The 24,687-nt window shown below is 39.7% G+C and overlaps 1 protein-coding gene across 1 annotated transcript in view; it reads right to left on the bottom strand.

Moving 5' to 3' along the window:
* CA8 (carbonic anhydrase 8) overlaps positions 1–24,343 on the bottom strand; it is a 93,212-nt gene extending 68,869 nt beyond the window's left edge. The window contains exons 1-3 of the mRNA XM_033126672.1: positions 23,837–24,343; positions 22,468–22,659; positions 9,685–9,809 (exon numbers count right to left, since the gene is read on the bottom strand). Of these exons, the coding sequence (XP_032982563.1) occupies positions 9,685–9,809; positions 22,468–22,659; positions 23,837–23,936 (417 nt within the window). The 5' untranslated portion in view covers positions 23,937–24,343. The remainder of the gene's footprint in view (positions 1–9,684; positions 9,810–22,467; positions 22,660–23,836) is intronic.
* Positions 24,344–24,687: the final 344 nt, after the last annotated feature.

The raw sequence follows: 24,687 nt of genomic DNA, 5'->3' as shown, positions 1-24,687 counted from the left end.
GACTGGGAACACAGTTAACGCATGTTAGAGCTGATAAGTTAATTAGGAACAATGCCCACTGATAAAAATCTGTAATATTTGTTCTTCTTAACAAGGTGGATAAGTAACATTTGTTTTTAAAAATTATTGCAAAATGTTTCCAGTGTCGTACAACCCAAATTTGGAATAGGATTAATGATTTTAAGCCCTGGACCCAGGTCACAATTTTTGAAAAATGAAACATCCATAAACCACCCTTAGTTATGCCTTTGGTTGAAACAATGATTGGCCCAAGCTGCGATGGTGAATTGGGCAAAAACCCACTGAAGTTAGAAAGAAAAATAAATTAAATGCTACACATGCTTCAAAATTCTTGCTCACCCCACCCCCGCAGCTCCTTCTAGAATGTGGAAAACTGTGACTATCTTCGGGACAATGGAGCAGCAAGCAAAAAGGGACATGGTCCCAGATGGGTAAAATGAACAAACTTGCAATAAAAGGAAATGGGACTTTTCCTTCACTGATTCCCAGATGTAGTTGGTCTCTTGCTAATGTCCAATGTCATAGAATTTTGAAGTGGGAGAATTTGGAAAAGTTGGTCTCATTAACAGGAAATGCCTCATTTTCCCTAAACAAGGCTGGCCTTCCTCTCCACTCCTTCAACTCACTCCTCCCTATTTTATTTCCTCTTGAAATTTGAGTTACCCTTAGAGAGCAGGCTAATAAACCCTATTTGGAAACATACACACACGCACACACACACCACCCTTCCTAGCCTCTAACCTAGTGGGTGACCTTTCTTTCCTCTGTCACACTAAGCTGTCTCCAATGTACCTCTATCCACAATAGAGGTAATGTTTTATTCTCCATCTGATGACTCTAGTAATGTTTTATTTCCTAATTTGTTCAGGACTCGGACTGGGGAGAAGGGATCTCTTTATGGGATCTCTTCAGAGAACTCACTGATTTATATAATTCACCAAGGAATATTCATGGGAAATACATTAACTCTGAAGCCAAATAAATTGGTTCCACTGAATGAACTCTCTCATCCAGAGCTCTAAGTGATTTCGTTAAGCTGGGTTTAGAGAATGTACTTGCCTTAGGGTCCCTCAATGAAAACATTAATTGATGAAAAAGGTCCACCTTTCATCTGTCAAGTATTATAAGAATAAATGCCTTCCTTCTATACTTAATGTTTTTAGTCAACAGTTTAAACCTGTTTATTTTTCTTCTCATTTCAAGGCTTCTAAAAAAACTAAAAAAACAAACAAACAAAAAAAAACAGAACAGCTATATTGTCCTAAGTTACAACATTTACATCCAATAGAGGTAATTATGCCCTTAACACACTTTTAAAAAATGAATATCAGACTGTGCTTATAACAACATTTTCCACCACTCTATGAGATATTCGGTGTATGGTGCTTCTAACATTATACCATTAGTTTTTACAGCCTCTCCCTAAGTTTCCTAAAAGTAGGTACAATTGTGTTATCCTTTTGTACCAGTGAAGGAATTGAGGTTAAACAGCTACACCGAAGTCCAAAAGGAAACACCATGGTGAGCTGGACTCAGAGTGGAGCTCTCCCTGACTCATACTTTACATCACCAGAGCAAGCTGCCTCCTAGGGAACCATGGCACCAAAGAGTCCAGTTTCCCCTAGGATTCATGGTATGTTGTTCTGGGATTCCATAGTGAGTTTTTGTTGTGTGTAGCCCTAAGAAGATAAAAAATGTACTCAAGCATAGCAAAGCAGTGACTAGAGCCTAATTATCTTACTAACAGCACTATGCCATTTTAAGCTGACATTCATAAATAAAACGAAAGGCATATATAGTTTTTATACTGGTTAAGATCTTATGGAGTTAAAAAATCTCCTTTTATTCAATTAGAAGTTTTATCATACTGTTATCCAACTATTATACACAGGAAAATTTTATTTCATTTTCACTATAAAATAATCTGATAATATAAATTTTATTGGATATGCATGTATAATAATCACAAAAAGATATGTCAGGAAAAATGGCCAGGAAATGTCCTATTGACTAGACTTGTAGAATATAACATAGTCAACTAAAGGGGGAGTAAGGTTTTAAAGGAAAAAATACTTCAAACTTTTTTCTTTCATCTTATTCTCGGCAGTTCTTATTTGTAGTACCAAAAAAGTGTTTGGTTTCCCCCTCAGATTATTTCATAAGATTTTTATCATCACAACCACAATAGTCCCTTCGATGTCCCCTCATCTCTTCCTAATAACGGAAAATACATCCTGAAAGGTTTACTCTTTGGCAACCTCTGGGCTAGTTTCCAGCCCTTTTTCTAGACAGGAACATCAAGGCTGGAAGAGGTTTACTAGCTTGCCCAAGGTTGCAGAGCTAGGATTTAAATCCAGGTTTTTCTGACTTCTGAGCCTAAATTCTTACCATCCTGACTCCCACATGGTTATACAAGACTCTTCACTGTTAATACAGGAAGAAGCACCGCTGCCCTGTTCTCTAGCAGCTTTCCAGAACCTAAACCCTTCCTAACTTGTCCTGGCCATCAAACCTTTCCTATCCTGTATCTCATTGATTCTAATTGTGTTAGGCTGTCGTAGTTAATCTAGCCTACAACTACCTGTAACAGGGTTATACCTAGCATAGTGCTTTTCACATACTAGTTGATAAATATTTTGCTTGGTTGACAACTATTTACATCTCAAATAACATATTTGCTTTCTAATAAAAGCCATCAAAAATCTTCCTCTAATTAGCTTCTAGTGGCTGGAATTTGCATACTGCACAGATAAGGTAGAGGGTATGAGGCCCTTTAAATGCCATGGAAACACTCAGTATCTTCTAAACACTCATCAAGTTAAGGGAAAGGGGGAAGCGACCAACCACACACATGCATTTGGACACCCCCCCCCCAGTGCAATAAACACTCCATGAGTTGTCTATTACACTCATGCCTATACCCCTATACTCATCCAAGGGCCTGAAGAGCAGGTACCCAAGAAATACTTGATCAAATGGATGGATGGATGGATGGATGGATGGATGGATGGATGGATGGATGACAGACAGACAAATGGATGAAACAGACAAACAGACAAATGGACGAAAAAATGGAAATGAGTTATTAAAGTTGGCCACTTGGTTATGCACTATATATTTAAATGTCAGTTTCTTTAATCAAAGGCATGTTAAGAGATCTATTTTACTATAAAATTTAGATCTGTTAGACCCCAATTTAAAATATTTTCTACCTGTAGCAAGTCTATAACCACCTATAAATTAATTATGTATCATTCAGTTATTGGAACTAATTTTGTCATTTTCTACAAATTTGCCTTACATCATAAACTCAGCTACAATGTCAATGCTTCTTTCAAATTTACTTTGCTAAGAAAACCCTTTACACATCTTCAAGCAATGAGAAAGAACAATCTGCTAAAAGAAATACAAATATAAAAATCAAAGGTAGGTTCACAGTGACCACTCAAAGGTCAAAGTGGCATTATACACTTCCGTTTCTAAGTGGGAAAGGCAGATTGCCACAGCATGTGGCACAGCTAAAAGAACATTTCTGTTTGCTCAGCATTAACATTTATTTTCCATTCAGTAAACTATGAGGTTTCTGCACTAAATGCATTTTAATAAATGAAAAAAATTAACATGCCGAATCAAAGCAGGAACTGTGCTTTTTATGGAGTTAAAAGGCAAGTGTTTATAAGAATTCAGGAAACATAAAATTTGTTATTAATATTATTTTTTTTACTAAGATGTGAGAGGGAGTTTCGAAATTATGACCACTGAAGAGGCCACCGCACAAGGTTCTAATTCCAATATCTGTTTATCTCGGAGGCTCAATCTGCTAGCCCTGTGGAAGATTTTAGAATATCAAGTAATAATAATCATAATAGTCACTACACTTAGAGACAAAATGTTCCTTTTTCTGCTCAAAATAATAAAACTTTCCAGAGAAGCCGAACATTCAAATTTCAAATTGTTTCCTTTAGTATCAGTCGTAACTCCTGTTCATGGCAAGCTTTCTTTTTTCCCAATAAAGCAATCTCAATCCAAAGTATTAACAACCGTTGCAAATAAAATCTCAAACTAGAGTGGACTAGCCTAGTAAGAATAGCTTTGGAAGGTGAAAAAAAGCACTCTTTGGAGCAGAAGTCAATTCACTGGTCTCACGTTCCCCTGCCATCTCCTAGGTGTGTGACCTGAGCCACGCCTAACCCTCTGACCTCAGGTGTGCACTCAGCAATGTGGGGTGAATAGATGGTCCACTAAATGCACCCCAGTTTTCAGCGGGGCAGCAAGGGTCCCACCTTCACAAAACCACACTCCTCCACCTTCACAAAACCACTCTGGTTTTTGTCTGCATAGCCTGTAGGCCAGGGCACGATGGCACAGCTTCACCTAGGCAAGGCTAAAACAGCCGACCCGAAGTGCGGTGCATGTAAATGTAAAAGTTCCTCACAGGGGTGGAGATGAGGATGAAGGCTGCCGTGTTGTCGCTTTCAATCTAAAGCATTAGAGAAAAGACGATAATCAAGGAAATAGTTCATCAACCAAAATAGACTCTTCACCCGACCGTACATTATGGTTTCCTCGAAGGTGCCCTGTGACCCTTAACCTTTTGGAGCCTCAGATTTCTCCTATGCTAAGCAAGAGTTTGGAGCAGGTGATCTCTAAAGTTCTTTCTAGAAAGAAACTCTAATTATTTATCTTACATGTCTAATCCTCAGCAGGTCCTGTCTCACTAAAGTCATCCTCTTACATTTCTTTGGAAAGTCTCTATTTTGGAAGAGATTCACAAGCGTTAAACTCTACTTGAGGTGTCCATGGAAGTGAAACAACTTGAAAAGATCATCATTTCACTATTAACCAAGCAAACTCTTCCTTGTATCTCCTCATAGTAGTAAAATAAATGTGAATATGTAAATGTCTGAAAGACAGCACCCCAAAAGGCCAGTTTTACTAAAAGAACATTTAAATAGTAGACACTATTATTTACCTGAAAAGAAAAGAAGAAATACTGGCTATCTGGAGACCTGGAACACTGACGGGGGAGGAGGAGCCGTTGGGAGGGCCGGGGTTGGGGGGGTGTAATATTCAGAACTGGCAATGTATTATGAGATATATTCTTCATGGTCTATTGGCTTATTTTGCAACCAAGACCTGGACGCTTCACAATTAAAGAACCCTGCTCTGCACAATGAAACTCACTTTTTTCTTTCTATTTCCTAATGCACTCAACTTTTCATAAATAGCTCATTTGGGCCTTTCCAGAATACACAAAGCAATAGCTGCTCTTTTAATGCAGTATAAATAAAGATAAGAGTCTGCCGTACAATATGCTGTGCCTCCTTCTTGGTAATTCACTCTGAAATAATAAATTTTTATTTAGGTCCAAAGGGCAAGAAAGTCAGCCCACCACACATGACCTCCTGCTGGTCTGTGGGCAGGACCAGTGCCCATCCTGACAAAACAATCGTTCATCTGTAGTGAATTGAAAAAAACAGGAATAACGCAGTGAGTTTTTTAAAAGCTAAAGCTATTCAATTTATAGGTCTGTGTTTATTCTCAGATCATATCTTTCCTACATTTAGCTCTTAAATTAAAGATCCTCTCTTTATAGAATGATGGGGCAGCAAAGTTAGTAACATTTATTTGGAAAAGAAAAAATAAAACTTGGCCACTCTGTTGATCTTCTCATCTCCTTTGTTTTTTTAATTTTACTGATCCAGCATAAAATCTAAATGCCTGCAAAGTACTCACCCACAGAAGTATGAAAATCGCTATTCATGTATAAAGATTAATCATAATTTACCAACAGTTATACAGACGACAGTTAGGCTTACTTAAAGAAGATGACAGTCTCCACAGACAAATGATGAAAACAGAATGTACAGCCTGAAAGTTGAACATGAACCTAAGTTCCTAGAAGTTCTTCCATCCATTATATTTGTAACACAAATCAGTATGAATGGAATAAATAATTCTAGCAGATGCACAGAGCACACCAGTGCTAGCAAAATGGCAAAATTCATATAACTTTGAAAGTTGGACTTCAAGAGGTGACGTCTAATGGTGTACGAAGCAAATATGCTTCCACAGCCACCAGAAGAACAAACACACAGAAATTAATGTGACTGGATCTCAAACTTGACTTAAATCAACAGCCTTCTACTCAGGTTGCTGTCTTGATTAAATATCACAAAGCAAAATATCCACACATTAAGTAAAATTATGTTTCCAGGTAACAGGAAGAAAAATGGAGCACAGTTTATTTTTCTTGTTAAGGAACTGTCAGTTAAGCATAAACCTGGAGTATTCATAATAGAACTCAGGTTTACAGGATGAAAGCATGGTGAGAAATGTGTGTTTCTGAAAACTAAAAATCTCAAGAAGGAAAAAACAGAAATGGCATGCTTTATCCATCTCGTTTAACGGAAGAGCTAGAATTTAAATTGTTTAAAGGCACAAATTGTGTTAATTTTTGAAGCAATGTTGGTGCTGGCTACTAGCAGTATCCAAACACATTCTGGATTGTTTTTATGCCTGTATTTATAATTTTAAAAAGCCAAGAAGGGAAGTTGATGAATTTCTGTTAAAAGCCACTCCTGTGTTAGACGTAATGACATAGCAAATATTTATTTACAGTGTTCATTTAATAAACCATCAATTTAAGTTTAAGTGAAATCAACAAAAAGAAAGTATGTTTAGATATGTGATTTAGAGACTGAAGTTAATCTTAAAATGTAAATAAAATATGGAGAGTACCCTAAAAATATTTTTTAATATTTTTAAATATTTAAAAATATAATTTTAAAACATATTTTAATGTAAAATTTTATATTTTTATAATATATTTTATATATATTTTATTTTATACTATAATACATTATATTTTTAATATAAAAATTTAAATATATTTTAAAATATTTTTTAAATATTTGTAATTATTTTAAATATAAATAAAGGGTACCTGGTCCCTTCACACTCCACTGTCCTGCTGGCTCTGCCCTTGTGTTCGAGGTGGCCCTTGATGGCAGCTGAGGACCAGGGCACCAGTGACAAGTTATCTTCGTACCTCTCTCACTAGCCACCTCATTCCCTCCTGGACTATTCTACGTGGAGCCCCTCTCGCCTCTCTTTGAGCACACCATGCGAGCCCTCCCCTCCTTCAATCCCAGATCAGTATTCACAGCTTCCATTAAACAAACAAGGAAGGAACCCAAAAACCAGAAAACACCTAGCTTGCAGATACCTTTCTCTAATTCTGCATATCCACAGCATTTACCGGCTCCGTAGGGTATAGCACTGAGCAAACATCAGATGACTGATAAAAGTACTTTCTCTAGGATTGGATCAGGGATAATCCAGGATAACACAAGATATAAATATTATTCATCACCTATTTTGGAAAAATTACAGTCAGTAATTCCGTGATGTTAAATATTTCTACAGAAACAAAGACTTACTACTAAAATTTAACCTTCACTCGAAACAAACTATTACCTGTGGTTAATGGCCCAGAGCAGTGACAACGCCACCAAGGAGCAGAACCAGTCTGGACACTAGGTCCGGAAATTCTATTCAACTGCAGAGCAATGAGCACACACCACTGACTCCCCTAATCTAATGAAACATTCTCAAGGCTGTAAATTCAGTGTGTCACAAGCAAAGCCACTGAATACCCAACCAGAAGTTGTTGTCTACCCAATTACTCCCATTTCCCCCTAAATTTTTATTATTAGAGTGTGTCTTTGAGGACTGGTGGAGACAAAATGATGAAGTGGCCTTTCCAACTCAACGGGCAGGGCTGAGGCCCTGACAGTCCAGGGTGTTTCTTACCGCCCACTTTGCCCTCCACTACCCAGTGGGTATTATTGTTTTGGATTGTTTTGTGTCCTCCCTCCTCTTTGATACATTTGATGTGAACTTTTCCTCCTCACACAGGGCAACAGCCAAAGGGGACACAGACACAAGGAGGAATTGTTTGAAGGCAGTTAGAAATGAGAGGATGTCTGCAGGCTTTGAGACAAAACCCCCTAGAAAGGTAACATTTGAAGACCCAACCTTCCCCATCAAGGCCTTCGAAAGCGATCTCTTACTGTCCTCACTATCACATAACTCATATACTCTTCAACATACTGCAATTGCCTTTCCCTTCCATTGTCAAAACATTTAATATTCCACTTTTAAGATTTGTCTTTTTTAATGGAAGGGATAGCCTGAGTTTCCAAAGAGATTTTTTTTTATTATTATTATAATTAAAGTCATATTGAGAAATACTTCCTCTAACTTCATTCTTTGAAGTATACATATCATTTATATATACAGTAGTGATTTCCAGATACAATTAAGTACATGTGCGGTTGAGAATGACAGAGACCAAACACTGGCATCCCAGCATCCCCAAAAATATACTGTTCACTGCCACTGAAAGGTTATTTCCTAGAAAGAATTGTACCTCCTTATAAAACAAAATATAAACAAGGCCGGGACCAACAGAGACGTCTCCTCAATTTTATCTGCATGGATTGTCTCTGATGTTTCTAGCACTGGACTAAATGATGCGAGTAAAAAAGAGAAGGAGGGGGAGACTTTTTCTTCAAGAGCTGTCTTGGTCAGCTCAGGCTGTATGACCAAATTTGTATGACAAATTAAGCCAAATTATGGCTTAAACAACAAAAATTTATTTCTCAGTTCTGGAGGCTGAGAAGTCCAAGATCAAGGTGCGGGCAGCCCTGGTATCTGACGAGAGCCCACTTTCTGGCTTATAGATGGCTGTCTTCTCGTTGTGTCCTCACATAGCAGAGGGCAAAGAAACAAGCTCTCTCTGGACTCTCATAAGGGCACTAATTCCATTCATTCCATTCATGAAGGCTCCACCCTCATCTAACCCTAATCACTGCCCAAAGGCCCCACCCCCAATACCATCTCACGGGGGTGGGGTAGAGCTTCAACATGAATTTGGGGGCGACACAAACATTGAGTCCATAACAGAAGCCCACAGTCAGTGAGAAAGACACCTTAGACATTAAGCTTACAATCCGTGAGATCAGGGCCATGGCAGCCTTCTACCAAGTACACTGGGAGCACAGGAGAGGGAGAAATTAACTCTGCTTAGGGAAGGAACACAGAAAAACTCCCAAGGAAGAAATGATACTTCAACTAGATACTGCAAAAAGAGCAGGAGTTGACCAAGAAGATAATGGGGGAGGGAATTCTTTAAACAAAAGAATGACGCTCCAAAATAATCTCTCTCCTCTCTCTAATTGCTTGGAGAGAACAGACCCAACCTACCAATTTTAATCAGAGCTAAACTAGACTTTTAATTACTGTTGAGGTTTCTCCACAAGTTATTTGTTTTCAGTTTATCGTTGATTCAGAGCACCTACAAAAGTGATCTACTGACTTTGCAGAGGCAGCAGAATTTTTATAACAGTAATGCTACTAGGATGAAACTTAATGGCTATACTTAATGGATTACCTTTATGGCCAAGAGCCCACTAAAGGTCCTGGGAAGCTCTATTTGCTGCCCCAAGCTTACATTTCATTAAGCACTTTTTTATTTTAATGTAAATTGATAAAAATTCGAAAGCTATGCATCTACTTTTAAAGTAAACCATTTTCACAAAGTCGCTAAATACTTTACGCGAACAATAAGAATTTTATGAGATGATTTGTTATTCTTACCTCCATGGGAAAAGCTTTGAAATTAACTGTGTGCTCAGAACCACGCTGGTTTTCTCTTCCCCAATGAAATCTAACTTCATACAGTTCAAATTCATGCCCTTGAGGCAATGGACCTCCCGATAGAACTGAAAAAGAAAATAAACTCTATTTAATTACCTCTCAAACATATTTATCAACACAGCAATTTAAACACTGGGGACGTGTTTTGCCAAAAAACTCTCATTAGTTCTATAGAGTAAATTCATATAGCAAAATAGAAATATATCACAATTGTGAGATGAATTCACACCAGGTGGGTTTGGCTGAAATTCTTATACTGGCCAGATATAGTAGAAGTTCCAAGAATCTGAAATACTTGATAATATGTATATCATTTAGCCTTAACTTTTTTAACTTTAGACAAAGAGAACAAACGCAATAGCTATACTCCAGAGACATAAATTTAGAACTGATCAGAAGACAAAAATATGGTTTGAGTCTCAATAATTTACCATAGGCCTTATCGATAAATTAAACCTTTACAGATCATCTGTTTGTACTAGTAGGCTTTCAATTTAGAGAATAGGTGTAAGCTAACAAAATTATCCATGAAGAGAATTATTATTAAGCCAATCTGATTTTTCTACAATGAAATCACACTTAAAAAGCAAATCATTCAGTGTCACATACAATGCAAACAAAACAAAATTGTGATAAAATATTAACAATACTTAAAATAGTAACATTAGTTCTAGAGGGCCCTGTGTCTATTTCTCATTTCTGGATATGACCCAGAACTTTGTTCCAAACAAGGGCACTCTAAAGGATAATGAAAAATAAATTTGTACAAGAACCTGTCTTGAAGCAATAAAATACTTTCTTTAGTTAAACATTCCCCGATATCATATGGAGAACCTTGAAATAAAGTTTATTACAATGGCCAATTTCAACACAAATAAAGGTTGTTTGCATTTTCCCTGTAAAAACTGTTCATTCTAAATAAGATCAGGTAAGAATTACGGGTTCTTTTTCAGTCAAAGGGCTGACAAAATTCACCCCATTCCCACGGTAGAGGTCTCTCTCGAACAGATGAGCGTTCACACTTGACTTGCTGTTGTGGAGGAAGGAACAGTGTCAAAATTGTTCTCTTGAGGAACCGTTTTATTGTCCATTCTTACTCAAAAACTCAAAGGAGAAGAGAATTGGTGCTGCAATATTTGGTTGGTTCTTCATCTAATAACTTGCTCCAAAGGGAATTTAAGGCTGCTTATATCAAGGTACATATAATACAGCCAGAAAGCATAAATTAGAAAGAAAAGCAAAGGAGAGGGGGAAAGACAGGAAGAAAATAGATGGAGAAATGAGGCTATCACAAAAACGAATGTCCCAAAGTCCTTGAGAACAGTGCCCTACAAATTGGCTTCTAAGCATTCTACCAGCTCAAAGAAGACAAACAGCATAGCATCAGTAGCAAAAAGTAATTTTAGTTTTGCAAGTGCATAAATCTCGCCTTAAGGGGCAGGGGGTGCCGATGCATGGCATGTCAGAGACTCTCTCTCATGATTTCAATGTGCTTCCTCATACTTGGTCTTAGTTAAGTCTCACAACAACTCTGAAGGGTCACCGTTATCATCATCCCCATTGACAGGGACGAGAACTAGGGCTGAAAAGGGCTGAGCGTGGCCAGCCCTGGTCACCCAGCTAGCAAGCTCCAGGAGCCTGGAACTCGAATCTTCTGACCCACATCCCAGAGTGAGACAGGGATGGGGAAAACCACATTTCAGTGTCTGTGAGCATGAACTGCAAAAAAAAAAAAAAAAAAGAAAGAAACGGAGTACTTTAAGCCCAGATTTCGAAACCGCAGTCACTCCTTTGAGTATTACACCTCATACTATTTCCCAGAACAATCCAAAAAAAAAAAAAAAGTAAATAAACTCAGGGTTCACAAAGGGCTGCAGATATCCAGAGCTGCAATGTGCAGGCTCACTGAATAGCTTCTTCAATAACCATCCACGCTGTGGATGGAAGAAGGTATGAAATGTTCTTCTGTTAACCAGAACGCCACAGTGTCTGAATAACCTCAAAATGCACTCCTATCCTTTGGCTGTTCAAATTTGGTCTTAAAGAAAACCAGGAAGGAGGCCTGGAGTCTACCCACTGTGCACCACACCTCCCAAGCCAAAAAGAGGAAAAAGCTTCTTGGAAGTCTCATTCTGCAACCCCGCCTCATCAGAACCAGAAAACATACCCTACCCCAGGTGCGGGCACAACCTGCCCTCAGACTTCACAGGGATGGGCCCTGTAACACTCTACTTTTAAAAGAAAGTGAAAATTTGTCTTGGAGGAGGCTTAGCTCCGCATTGCCAACGTAAGAGAAAGAGGAGTACCGCGAAATAAAGTTCACGTGAAACAGGAAGATTAGACAAAAAACCTTTCCCCCAAATGTACTGCAATGTTCATTGCAGCTTTACTTACGGTGGCCAAGACATGGAAACAACCAAAGTGCTCTTCAATAGATGACTGGATAAGGAAGATGTGGTATATCTACACGATGGAATATTATTCAGCCGCAGGAAAAGATGAAACACTGCCATTTGTGACAACATGGATGGACCTTGAGATAATTGTGCTAAGCGAAATAAGTCCGACAGAAAAACTCGAGAACCCTATGACTTCACTGATATGTGGGATATAAAACTGAAGGCAACAAAGGAATAAGGCAAACAAATAAAGAAACAAAAACCCACAGACACAGACAATAGTTTAGTGGTTACTAGAGGGTAAGGGGGGAGGGGAATGGTAGACGAGGGTAAAAGGGATCAAATATATGGTGATGGAAGAACTGACTCTGGGTGGTGAACACACAATGTGATATACAGATGATGTATTATAGAATCTTACACTCGAAACCTATGTAATTTTACTAACCACTGTCACCCTAATATATTTAATTAAAAAAAAAATCTTTCCCCAAAGCCTCTTCATTGTGTATCCTCAGAACACACACACACACACACACACACACACACACACCAATTTCTGAAACTGCTACAGTGTAGTCTACTGGTATTTTTTATAAATATGGATGTTACAACTGATGTTGACAGAGATTTCAGGGGACCAGAAAGAGATCCGTGATTCAAAAATATATCCCCCATCTTATCAATGCCTAGTATTTCTTTAACAGGAATAAAGCCTTTAGTTTAAAACTTGGCAATAAACTTTACATTTTAAATAGCCTGGAAATTCAAACTCCACAGATCAATGTGTTGATAGGGAGAAGTTCAAGGCCCACAGGAGTCCATTTAATCATCCCTTCAACAAATATTTTTTTATCACCTACATTGCACCCAGCACTGTATTCAGTACTTAAGACACACCGATTTGGGCAAAACAGACAAAATTCCATGGTCTCGTGGATCTTACATTCTATTAGGCTGAAAATGAGCACAAAGAAAGGAAGCATTTTGCCCAGGCCTGGTCCCCAGGGAGAGGTGACAAATAGGCAGTTTTCAGCCAGGAATCAGCCACTGGGTGCCTTGCACTTTTTCTGCTGATGAACAATCCAAGGTTAAACCACACTAAAATCACATGGCCATACAAAGCCATAAAAAATGACAAAATACTGAATTCAGAATTTTATGAAGTGCCAGGTAAAAGAATTACCTGTTCATTCCCCAGGAATGACTGTGTTTATAGATTAAAAATAAAGAGTAGCTCTATTTTACCCATTTTGCAACATCCTCTTAAGGCATTATTCTGACTTTTTATAGCTTTCTTTTTAAATAAGGAAACCAGTCATACCAAAAGGTACACACTTTTCCTATATTTATGATTATCAAATTTTGCTGAGTGATATTTTGTCACTGTATGGCAGGTTTATTAGTCGTGATGTCATTAAGCTCAATAAAATTACAATGAAACAATATGAAACTCGTACTGATGACATGCTGCGTTTCTTTAGAATGACAAACTTGTGAAAAGAATACAAAATCAACTGATGTCATTGCTACTGCATCCATTTTCTTTAATGCTCTTTAACAGAAATGCCCATTATGCTTATGAGATGTAAAAAGAGATCCTTCTGCAAAATTTGGAACCCCATAATGACATGATATATGTATACTTACCTAAATCTACCTAAGCTTCTACAATCCTTTGCTGAAGACAAATTTGCCAGATAGTTCACAGGCTGTTGTTTATCAAGGCTTATTCCCCCTCATTTCATTTCATTTGAGTTCAACACACACATTTTAAGATGGCCTCCAGGCCCAGCCCTGTGCTGACACCGAGTGTATAAAAACAAGGTTAGTCTCAGTGCTGGCAAGGCATTCGCAGTGCTTACGGAACTGAATTTAATGGTCGAAATAAATTGCATCAGGAGAGTAAGCGGAAGTACAGAAGGTACTAGGAGGGCACCCAGCAAGGCTCAAGCCAAAACCAAGGGGCATCAGAAAGTCAGGGAACCTTCCAAAGGAGACGACAGCTGAGCAGAGCCTTGAAGAGTAAGCTTAGAGAAGTGAGAAAGTACGTTCCAGCAGAGAGAAGAGGCTGAGGAAGGCTCAGAGACAGGAAACAGCTTGAGTGTGTTCCAAGAGAATAAAGTCACAGGTTACCAATGGCCAAAGGCAGGCCCCAAGGTGTTAGCATTCGGGGGGACCCTGAGCCCATGCTCAGGGGCTGGAGTTTAGCAGGGAGGCAATCATCGATAGCTGTTAAGCAGGGGGCTCATATTTTTGCATTTGGAGATATTGCTCACGTGTCTGCATGGACAGTGGACCAGCAAACGGCAAGCTTCACTGGTTAGAGAGCTGCTGTCAAACCCCAGACAAAGTCAGTGAGGCCCGTGACAGAGCCTGCCAGAGCCAAGTCTCCAACGGGGAGGGGGACCAGCGCCAATGGCCCCCATGTACCCCCAAAGGATCCAAAGGCCCAAACAGGTCATTTTCGGTACGTTTAAAGATTTTATATCCTGTTTAACTTAAGGAATCTGAAACGTATTCATAAAACATTCCAAAAATAGTACTAAGTAGTTATTTTTTGACATTTCACATCTTCAAAGCAAAACTCAATTATTTTTATTGTCTCCAGCTTTTAACCTACAGCTTTATTTCATATTAAAGAATAAATATCATCAACAATATGGAGAGAAGGCCAGTTAAACTGAGTCTACACAAGCAAAATGAAGCGGATTAAGGCAACTGGGCAACAGTCCAGATCATTGAAATCCCCAAAAGTTAACTAATAATAAATATAATCATAAACAAATTCAAGCCCGACATTTCGTATACATAAATAATACATAGGCTCTTCTTAAGTAAAAATAATTTTAAGGTACTTTTGACAACTTCATCTTTAAATCAGCAAGGTTGCCAAGAAACACTATAAAAAGTTGTCATTTTTTTAAAAGGATGATTAATAATACTAATTTAGCCTAAAATTAATATTGAGAACTCTAAAAGACCCAGAAATAAAATTTTCTAATTAAGGTTGCTATAATAAGTTACAGTGAAGGGCACAAATGACCTATCTTGATTAGCAGTTTCTCCCATACCGATGGCCCATTAAAAATGTCATTACTCTCAACACTGCTGGTCATCAGATGGAATGCCATTCTATTACACAAGCTTGGGCAGTCTTACACTTTTTCACAACTTAAGTGTGAAACCACTTAACACTTAAGTGGTTATAGGTGGGTATCGATAATTGTATTTTTATACTTAAGCTACTTTTTATAAGCATGTTGCATTTTACTTTGTATACACTAAATTAAGATTCCTGCAGTGCAGCGATTCATGCATCCCACAGAGAAATTCATGATATATGTGGCAGCCTTAATAAACCTCTCCATACTCAGGGAGATAACAGGACCGACCGTCTGGTCAGGTCACACCTGGGATGCGAATCTTGGCTCAAGTCCACGTTGGGAGGCACTCTGCCACCTTGAAATATGCTCAGAGCAGAGGGAGAACGGTGACAGGATCCAAACCATGGCCCAGTCATAGGGGCCCCAGGCCATCCCTCCTCTCCCCTGGTCCACATAACCAGTCATTGAAATTCTGCGGGTGGCATCTCAGACATCTCTCTGTCATCCCTTCCTCTCCACTGGCACTGCCCACATAACAGCTGCAGTCTTGGTTAACTGAGTCTCATGCAATAACCTGATTCCCAGTTTCTCCAGATTCCCTCTTATTCAGTGCTGCCAGGTTGATTTTCCTCAAGCAACATGCTGATTATGACTTTATCCTACAGAAAAGAAAAAGTTACTTATAGTCTTTATACTTGGTTCAAGGTCCCCATGAACTTGCTCCAACATAACCTCTCCGTTGTATTTTCTATTAACTTCATTTAATATGAATGAAGCTTTCCTTCCAAAAGGCCTTAACGATGTGCCTTTCCCTGACGCTCTCTAGACCTTCCCATAGCCATAGCCATGTCTTTTGATCCATAGCCATAGCACCCTGTTCTCTCTTCCACACATCCCAGTCCCCTGGATCCAAATGCTATTCACCCTGCAAGGACCACTGCAAATGTCACTTCCTCCACAAATCCTTTCTGAATAATCTCAGGCAAAATAATCTCCTTCTATACACCTATCTTTCACAACCTACCACTGTAACCTCCTTGAGAGCCAGCATTGCCTGTGGCCCTTATTTACCTTATCAAAGGCATGGAATACCTTGCACAAGGTAAAACAAAGATTGCCAACTGCACCTCGTCGGCCAGATGAAGCCAGTGAATGTGTGTGTTTGGTTCACAGGGCCACATCTCCAGCTTTTCCTGACACTTTAAACATCTGCCAAATTGGGCATGCTCTCTGCAGTTTGCTGGTTTCCCACAGTCCCCACCAGTCCCTACTACTTCCCAACACCACAGATAAAGCAGAGGGTCAATAGCTATTTACAAGTTTTGCTCTCCTGGCTGCTCTCATTTGTAATACCTGTCTAGCTCTTAAGGACAAGTGAGTTTGTAATTCCTGTAGTCAATGATCAATAAATCAGTATTAATGAATGAAGGACTATCATATGAGGAACAGTTGAAGGAACTGATATGTCTGAAAAGAAAAAATGGCAACTTCACAATATGACGATGGTAATCAATATTTTAAAAGATGTCATGTGAAAGCACAATTATATTTGTTCTGATAGGTCCAGAATCCCAAACTAGAAACAATGAAGGAGATCACAACACTTTTTTATCTTTGAAATTACTCAAAAGCAAAATGGATTTCCTCAGTAAGGAATGAATTTCCTTTTCTGAGCTGATCAAGCTGAGGACGCCCCGCCACTTACCAGAGGATCTGAGACGAGACGCTAGACAGGCTGCCCTCCCTCCAAGGGCTCATTCCACTCGGGGAATCTGTGACTGCAGCCTCTGTCCTAAACTCATTTGCTGTCTTATTGGAAAACAGCACACTGAAGAAAGTACCAAATTGTATGAGTGCACTGATTATGGGGTGCCTGTTATAGAAGAGAAGCAGGTCGAGGAGGAAACCTTGAGAAATCCCATTACTTTAGAATAATGGAGAATGAAGACCTGGCAGAAAAAAGTCCATCAACATTAAGAACAAATTTCAGGAGGTCATGTGTCAGAGACCAACAGGAGCCAAGAATTTTCAAAAATTCCATTGCAAATGCAACAGAATTAATGTATTTTAAGAATTTTAAAATGTCCATTTGATTGTGGAATGAGATCGTCAATGACCTTGATTGGAAATTTCGGGGTAGGGGGGAGGGTAGAGGCTTCATGCTCAGGACATGCCTCAAATTTAAATTAAGGTAATATATCCCGATGGGATTATATATAAGAATTATATCATTAGAATTATGTTAAAAGCTTTAATAGGTGTTAGCATCTAAATTACGCTACAATTTTTGTAACTCTTCTTGATAATTCTTTATTATTGTTTAATATAAAACAAAGCAAAAAAAAAAAAAAAAAAAAAGAACCAGGAAGAAAAAGACGAAGTAGCCCAGGCCACTGACAACCTCCGTGAGGCCTGATGGTTCAGTGGAGTGGTTGTGTATAAAGTGAGTTTAATTTCTAAAAAAAAAAAAAAAAATTGTGCTTATTCTATAAATTTTTTTAATGACAGCATCCAAGAAAACTGCAATGAGGTCTGACAATTAAGTTCACAAACTTGTTGCAACAATTTGCTAACCTTTTTTGATATCAGACAGATTATTCATTATGAATTTGTACCAACTGGACAAACAGTTAACCAAGTTTACTATTTGGAAGTGCTGGAAAGGCTGCGTGAAAAAGTTAGACGACCTGAACGTTTTGCCAACAATTCATGGCTCTTGCATCACGACAATGCACCAGCTCACACAGCACTGTCTGTAAAGGAGTTTTTAACCAGTAAACAAATAAATGTATTGGAACACCCTCCCTACTCACCTGATCTGGCCCCCAATGACTTCTTTCTTTACCCAAAGGTAAAGGCAATATTGAAAGGAAGATATTTTGATGACATTCAGACATCAAGGGTAATACGACCACAGCTCTGATGGCCATTCCAGAAAAAGAGTTCCAAAATTGCTTTGAAGGGTGGACTAGGCACTGACGTCGGTGCATAGCTTCCCAAGGGGAGTACTTCGAAGGTGACCATAGTGATATGCAGCAAAGAGGTATGTAGCAGTTTTTCTAGAATGAGTTCACGAACTTAATTGTCTGACCTCATATATTATTACATGAAAAAAGCCAATCTGAAAAGGCTACTTAACATATGATTCCAATATAAGACATTCTGGAAAAGGCAAAACTATGGAGACAGTGGTTGGGAGGAGGGAGGGATGAACAGGCAGAGCATAGAGGATTTGTAGGGCAGTGAAACTACTCCATATGATGCTACAATAGTGGATACATTTGTCCAATCCCATAGAATGCACAACACCAAGAGTGAAGCCTAAGGTAAACTATGGACTTTAGCTGACGATGATGTATCAATGCAGGTTCATCAACCGTAAGAAACATACCACTCTGGTGACACTCTCTTGCCTGTGGTCAATAACCAGTGCTGATGGCCAGCTGTGAGGCCCCACACGCCCTCCCCCAAAGAAACGGATAAAACTTCCAAAGCCTCCACCAACAACATGGCCAGGTCCTCACCTAATCACATTACTGTGACAGCCACCAGACCTCAATTCCTGCTCAGGTGCACAGAGCTTCTAATCCACTTTTTACACCCATTCCTAAAGATGAACAAAGAGCCAAAGATCACTAGACATTTGAGGGAAACCTTCAATAATAAAAGACAGAAGCCAAAACAAATAGAAGGAACCCAGAATAAACAGAGACATGCAGTGAAAAGGAAAAAAGCAATACGGAAAAGAATGGAGAAAGAGTCTTCATTCATGAAACAAATACTTCGTGGAAGCTGTATTTTAAAAAATTTTTAATTAAAACAAAAATTTTTAAATTCACAGAATAAGTACAACTTTTTAGAAATTAAAAATATAACAGCAGAGGTTAAAAGTCCAATAGAAAGTCTGAAAGATATAAGTTGAGGAAATCTACAGAAAGTAGAAGAAAAAGACAAAAAAACAGGTTACTGAAAGAAGAAAAGAAGAACAGAAAACTTATCAATGAAATCACATAAGAAAATTTCTGAGACATATAGGAGCATTTCTGAGAAATTTCTAAGAAATCCTGATTGAGAAGGTCCACCTAGTCCTCAGCACAGAGAGTGGAAAAAAAAAAAAAAAAGAACCACACCAAGGCATATGGTTGTAAAATTTCAAAGCAATAGCAATAAAGAGGAAATTATAAAAGCTTCCAGAGAGGAACAAAGGTCACATCAAAGGCCTCAAAAGCAGGGCAGCACTAGATCTTTCAGCCACACGCTGGAGGCCCGAGGTGATGTAGCAATGAAATCAAGCATCTGAGGAACAATACTTCCAGCCCGGACTGCTTTGCGCAGGCAAACTCCAGTCAAGTGTGAGGTGTAGTAAGACACATGCAGACACACAAGGTATCCAAACATTTACCCTCACATGCCCCTTTTCTCAGAAGTTACTGGAAGATGAATAAACCTAGAAACTCTAAGACACTGAGTATTGATTTAAATAAAAATTATAATTTAAGTATATAGGGACAATAAGGGAGCAAAACCACGATGGGGGAGCGTAACAAGAAAACAAGCCACATCTTCCATCTTCCACAGTAGGGAGTTTATAGATATCTTAAAAAACAAAGCATGACAGTATAAACATTTTATTAAGAAGTATGGAAGTGATAGCAGGAGAAACAGCTGAGTTGAAAGTGCTTGTCACCAGAGCAAAATGTTTTAGAGGGGAGGGTGGGGTATAACCCAGAGGCAGAAAGAAATATAGTTCTAATCAACTGTTTAAATTATATTTCTATTCTATTTTGATAAAGATAAAATGTGAATTAAATTAATGAATGACAGGGTGTTCACATCTTGCAAAGTATTCCTTTGAGAAGCTTAAATATCCTAGAAAAAAAGATAAACTGGTCCAGACACGGTATTTTTTGTTGTTGTTGTTACTTTTTTTTTTAAGTTTGGAGAAACAACGAAGAAGAAAGGAGACCGTGGCAGAAAGGAGACTGGGCACCTGAAGGAGCACGTTCTCCCCCAGAAACACAGGAGTAAAGGGTCTGTCTGGAGCATGTGTATCCAAATCAGGCCTAGATAGACAGACAGAGAGACAGTGAGCTCTTCCTCCGTGACTGGGGTGGAGGATGTGAAAGAATCAACAGGCAAAAAAAAGCCACATGAGGAAGAAACATACCTGTGGTTAGAGAGCCAAGACAATGCTTGATAGTCTTTTGGGGGGGTGAGGTAGGAGGCCAAGGGAAATTATGAGTGTCTGAGAAGGTACCAGAAGAAAATGTTAACTTCGATTTCATCAAGTAAACTTGATCTTAGAGCAGGAATGGACACACATTGTCTTAACTGATAGTATTTGTACTCAGTCATTCCTCTATGTTCCCATAAAACTTTCTAATATTTACCATACCATATTTACACTAATACTTTAAAAAGGATTGTGCTTTCCCTAAACTATGAATCCTCAAGAACTTTCTTATCCATTTGTACTCAGCCATCACTGACTCACCATGGTGACTGACGTGAAATGCATTTTTGTTGTACAGATATACAAATATTTTATTTCCAGATATACAAAATCATGTCAACATGCCAACACACATGTATTACCTTAAAATGTTTTTTATATGCCAGGAGTCAGCATTCAATAACTTTACTGTATATTTTAAAAATGATACATGATATCCCATTATAGATAACCCCAAAAAAAAAAATTCTGATTTAAACTCAAATTTAACATCTGAAGCTATCTCTTCAACTAAGTACATATAAAACCTAGACTCTGTGTGACGCCCATCCTTTGATTAAACTCAGAACAGCAGGGAAGACTACATGAATCTACAACTATTTTAAATTAAAGCTCAGGAACATTCACAATGAATAAAAAAAATCCATAGCTGGTAATTAATACCTGCCCTGCCTACTAAAAAAACCTGAAAATTTTATGGTTTGAAACATCAATCTTATTGATTCAGAATTCATTTGAGCACAGTTGGTTCTGTTCATTAAGCACTTCCTAATATTTCAACATATTCTAATTTTACATTCTTTCTAAGAGGAAAATAATAGTTATTACTCACTCTGAAAAGCATAATATTAATGCTAATTTTTTTAATTCTGCTTTCCTCTTCATTACACTTAAGCCAAAATAAAATTTCTTAGTAATGACCCAACACCGTTTCCATAAGACATTTCAAATCCATCTCAAATAGGTTCAGAGGGAGAGGGTGAGTTAATTTTTTTTTCATTAAAGCAAGAGCTTTGTTTGCCATTTCAGTCTTGTGCTGAGTTTAGAGAATGTTTTTGATTGCTATTAGTTAAAATTCTTCTCATATTAATATAGTAGAGAAAATGAACTTGAAAAGTCTATCTTGAATGCCAGATAATGTCAATAAATCCTAGTCTTAGTTTTACAGTGCAGTAAAACAGAGAAGTATAATTATCTACATGATTTAAGCTGATCAACAATTTAGGACAAAATGCAGATTGGTCCACCTGCACATACCTTTCCACAAATTCCACAAAGTGTTATGTTGACCAACTGATTGTTAGAGTATCATCTAACATTGAACAACCAAACTGACATCTTCATCATTTCATCCTTTTATCCTTTCAAAAATGTTTCAGAAAATAATTCCCAAAATGCACTTTATAGGGGCAGCCGGATGGCTCAGCCCGTTAGATCAGGAGCTCTTAACAACAAGGTTGCCGGTTCTATTCCTACACGGGCCAGTGAACTCCGCAGTCCACAACTAGATTGAAAGCAACAGCTTGAGGTTGGAGCCCTAAGCCTCTGCCAGGCAGCGGGTTGGCTCGGTGGTTAGAGTGCGGGCTCCTAACACCAAGGTCACGGGTTCGAGTCCCACAAGGGCCAGTGAGCTGCGCTCTCCACAACGAGGTTAAAAACAATGACTTGAGTTGGAGCCGCGCTCTGCCCTGCCTCAACTGGACTGAAAAAAAAAAACAACTTCACATCCTAGGAAAACACTGTTCCCAACATTCCCCAATTTTTAAAAAAATGTGTTTTATAATATTTTAGGCTGGTGCAAAAGTAATTATGGTTTTTGCAATTAACCTTTTAAACCGCAATTACTTTTGCACCAACCTAATACAAAGGTATCCTGACAATGGAGCTGTTCGTTCTACTTTTAAGGTCATATAAGCTAAATGAGTCAGTGGCTCCCAGGTGACTTTGAATCTACAAGAACACACAAAAGCATCTCGTGAAATACCTGATTTTGACTTCAGGATAACCTGAATGGTATGTCCATCATTGGTGACTTCACAGTCCCGGCAGACCACATAATTTGGCGAGAGGCGGACATCCAGCAGTGAGGGGTCATATCTAGCTTCTCTTGAATTCAGGTTAATGGGAGACTGGTATTCCCCATTAGCATCAGGAAACACCAAGCCCCACTCTACACCTAAGGACAAGATGAAACACATTTATAACAGGTTTAAAAAAAAAAAAGTTACAGTAAAATTTATCATGTAAAAACTAGTTTAAACACTGTTTATAACCCTGTACGTTATTAAGAGGGTTATGACTACTCTCTCTCTCTCTATAGGTGAAATGTGGTCAGTGTGTGGATTTTTGCATTCATATTTTGAATGATATAATGTTATTAAATACCACATACAAAACCCTGGACTAACAAAATACTGTCTCTATTGGTCCACATAGATGTAGCAATTTATGATGCTAGGAAATTCAGGTAATCTTTAAATGATTAGGGAAAAGATAATACCACAAAAATGTCCTCTACTCATCAGTTCGATTATGTGCAGTACTTGGCAAACACCTGTAAATCCCCACATGCTTGGTGAGAGCCCAAAACCACAGACCTGAAGCAAGTGAGTTAAACACCTCTTATCAGAAATGCAAGTACAATGTTTTGAAGTGTGCATATGCTATATACACATATCTGTATTCATACATGAATACTGTTTCCATATTTTTAAGTTAAAACTACAAATTCTACATTTTTTTCAATAAATGTAGTCAATATCAGCACCTGTGGTCAACTCTTCTAAGAGATCTACATTTTCAGGGATAAATTTAGAAAACTAAACTTCTTAAAAAGTCAAGCCCACTGATTGAGCCTGAAATTTAGGACATGTCTGGAAAGAGTCTTGTTAGTATCCTTCGGGGAAAAAGTAGAGGCAGAAATACTTCTGTCAAAGTCTTCATAGCAAACAAGAACGTAATACTTTCGCTAACACTGTATTCTCAAGGTGGTGAGTACAATGTAACATTGCTCCTTGCAGCTACTCAGGAGACAGAAATGTCACCGCCACAGGTCTCAGGCTCGCCCTCCGCATGGAGGCAGGTGCCAGCCGCTCCTGGACAAGAAAGCCTGGCTCCCCAGCGCTAAAGCAGGCAGCAGGCCCGCCCGCTGTCCCTGGAGCGCCTTCTGTCCCGAAACCGACCCGGGGACTGGGAAAGCGACAGAGACCCACGTGGGAAAGCGGGGACTCGGCGGTGCTCGGAGCGCGCGAGAGCAGCGGCGTGCAGAGCCCTGCGCTGCGCCGACACACGCGGCGCGTAGCCTCGGACGCGCTGTCCCGGGACCCCGGCCACCCCAACACGCTGCGGGTTACCTTCTTCGTAGCCCCACTCCACACCCTCCTCCTCCTCCTCCTCATCCTCTTCCTTCTCCGGGAAGGCGACGGAATCTTCGATGAAGCTCAGGTCAGCCATGGGAAGGTCGTGGGTCCTCTCGGCGCTCTCGCCGGCGGTGCCTGCGCCCCTGCAGGGTAAACGGGCCGGAGTGAGAGTGTGAGCGCTCGTGCGTGTGGCGCGCGTGTGGGAGTCTGAGCGCGTGAAAGTGCGCTTGTGAGAGCGAGCACACGTGTGCAAGTGGGAGCACGCGAGTGCGAGTGTGAGCGCGTGTGCAAAGTGGGAGAGCACGTGTTTGAGTGTGAGCGCGCGTGGTGAAAGACAATGTGAGTGTGAGCGCGCGCGTGTGAGCGCGCGTGCGAGTACGAGCGGGCGCCCGGCGGGCGGGCTTCGAGCCGGGACTTCTCTGGCGGCGGGAGCGGGGAGCGCGTCCCGAGTCCCAGCGGAGCGCGGGAGAAGCCACAGCTCCGGGAGCCAGAGCCGGCGAATTATAAACCCGGCCGGGGCGTGTCTGGCACGTGAGGATCCGCCCCCTTGGTTCGGTGGCCGAGGGACCCAGGGGGAGGACACCAGGAAAAGGCCCTGGGGCTACCGCGCCGAAACGAGCGAAAGAGCGGACACCGCTTACCCTTACCGCTGGGTGGGCTCCCCACCCCGCTGTCCCGCGCTGACTGCGGGAGATCGGCCTCCTGCGCCCGCCATCCCGAGCCCCGCGAGTCACCCAGGGTGTGTCCACCGGACGCTGGTGTGCAGGGCCCAGGCCGGACCTGTCTGTTTTCATCTTTACTCCAGGAAATAGCAAAAGAAAGGGACCTGGGAGGAGAGAGATGGA

The sequence above is a fragment of the Rhinolophus ferrumequinum genome, chromosome 14, assembly GCF_004115265.2.
Source record: "Rhinolophus ferrumequinum isolate MPI-CBG mRhiFer1 chromosome 14, mRhiFer1_v1.p, whole genome shotgun sequence".
Lineage (NCBI taxonomy): Eukaryota > Metazoa > Chordata > Mammalia > Chiroptera > Rhinolophidae > Rhinolophus > Rhinolophus ferrumequinum.
This window is presented reverse-complemented; position numbering and strand designations above follow the sequence as displayed.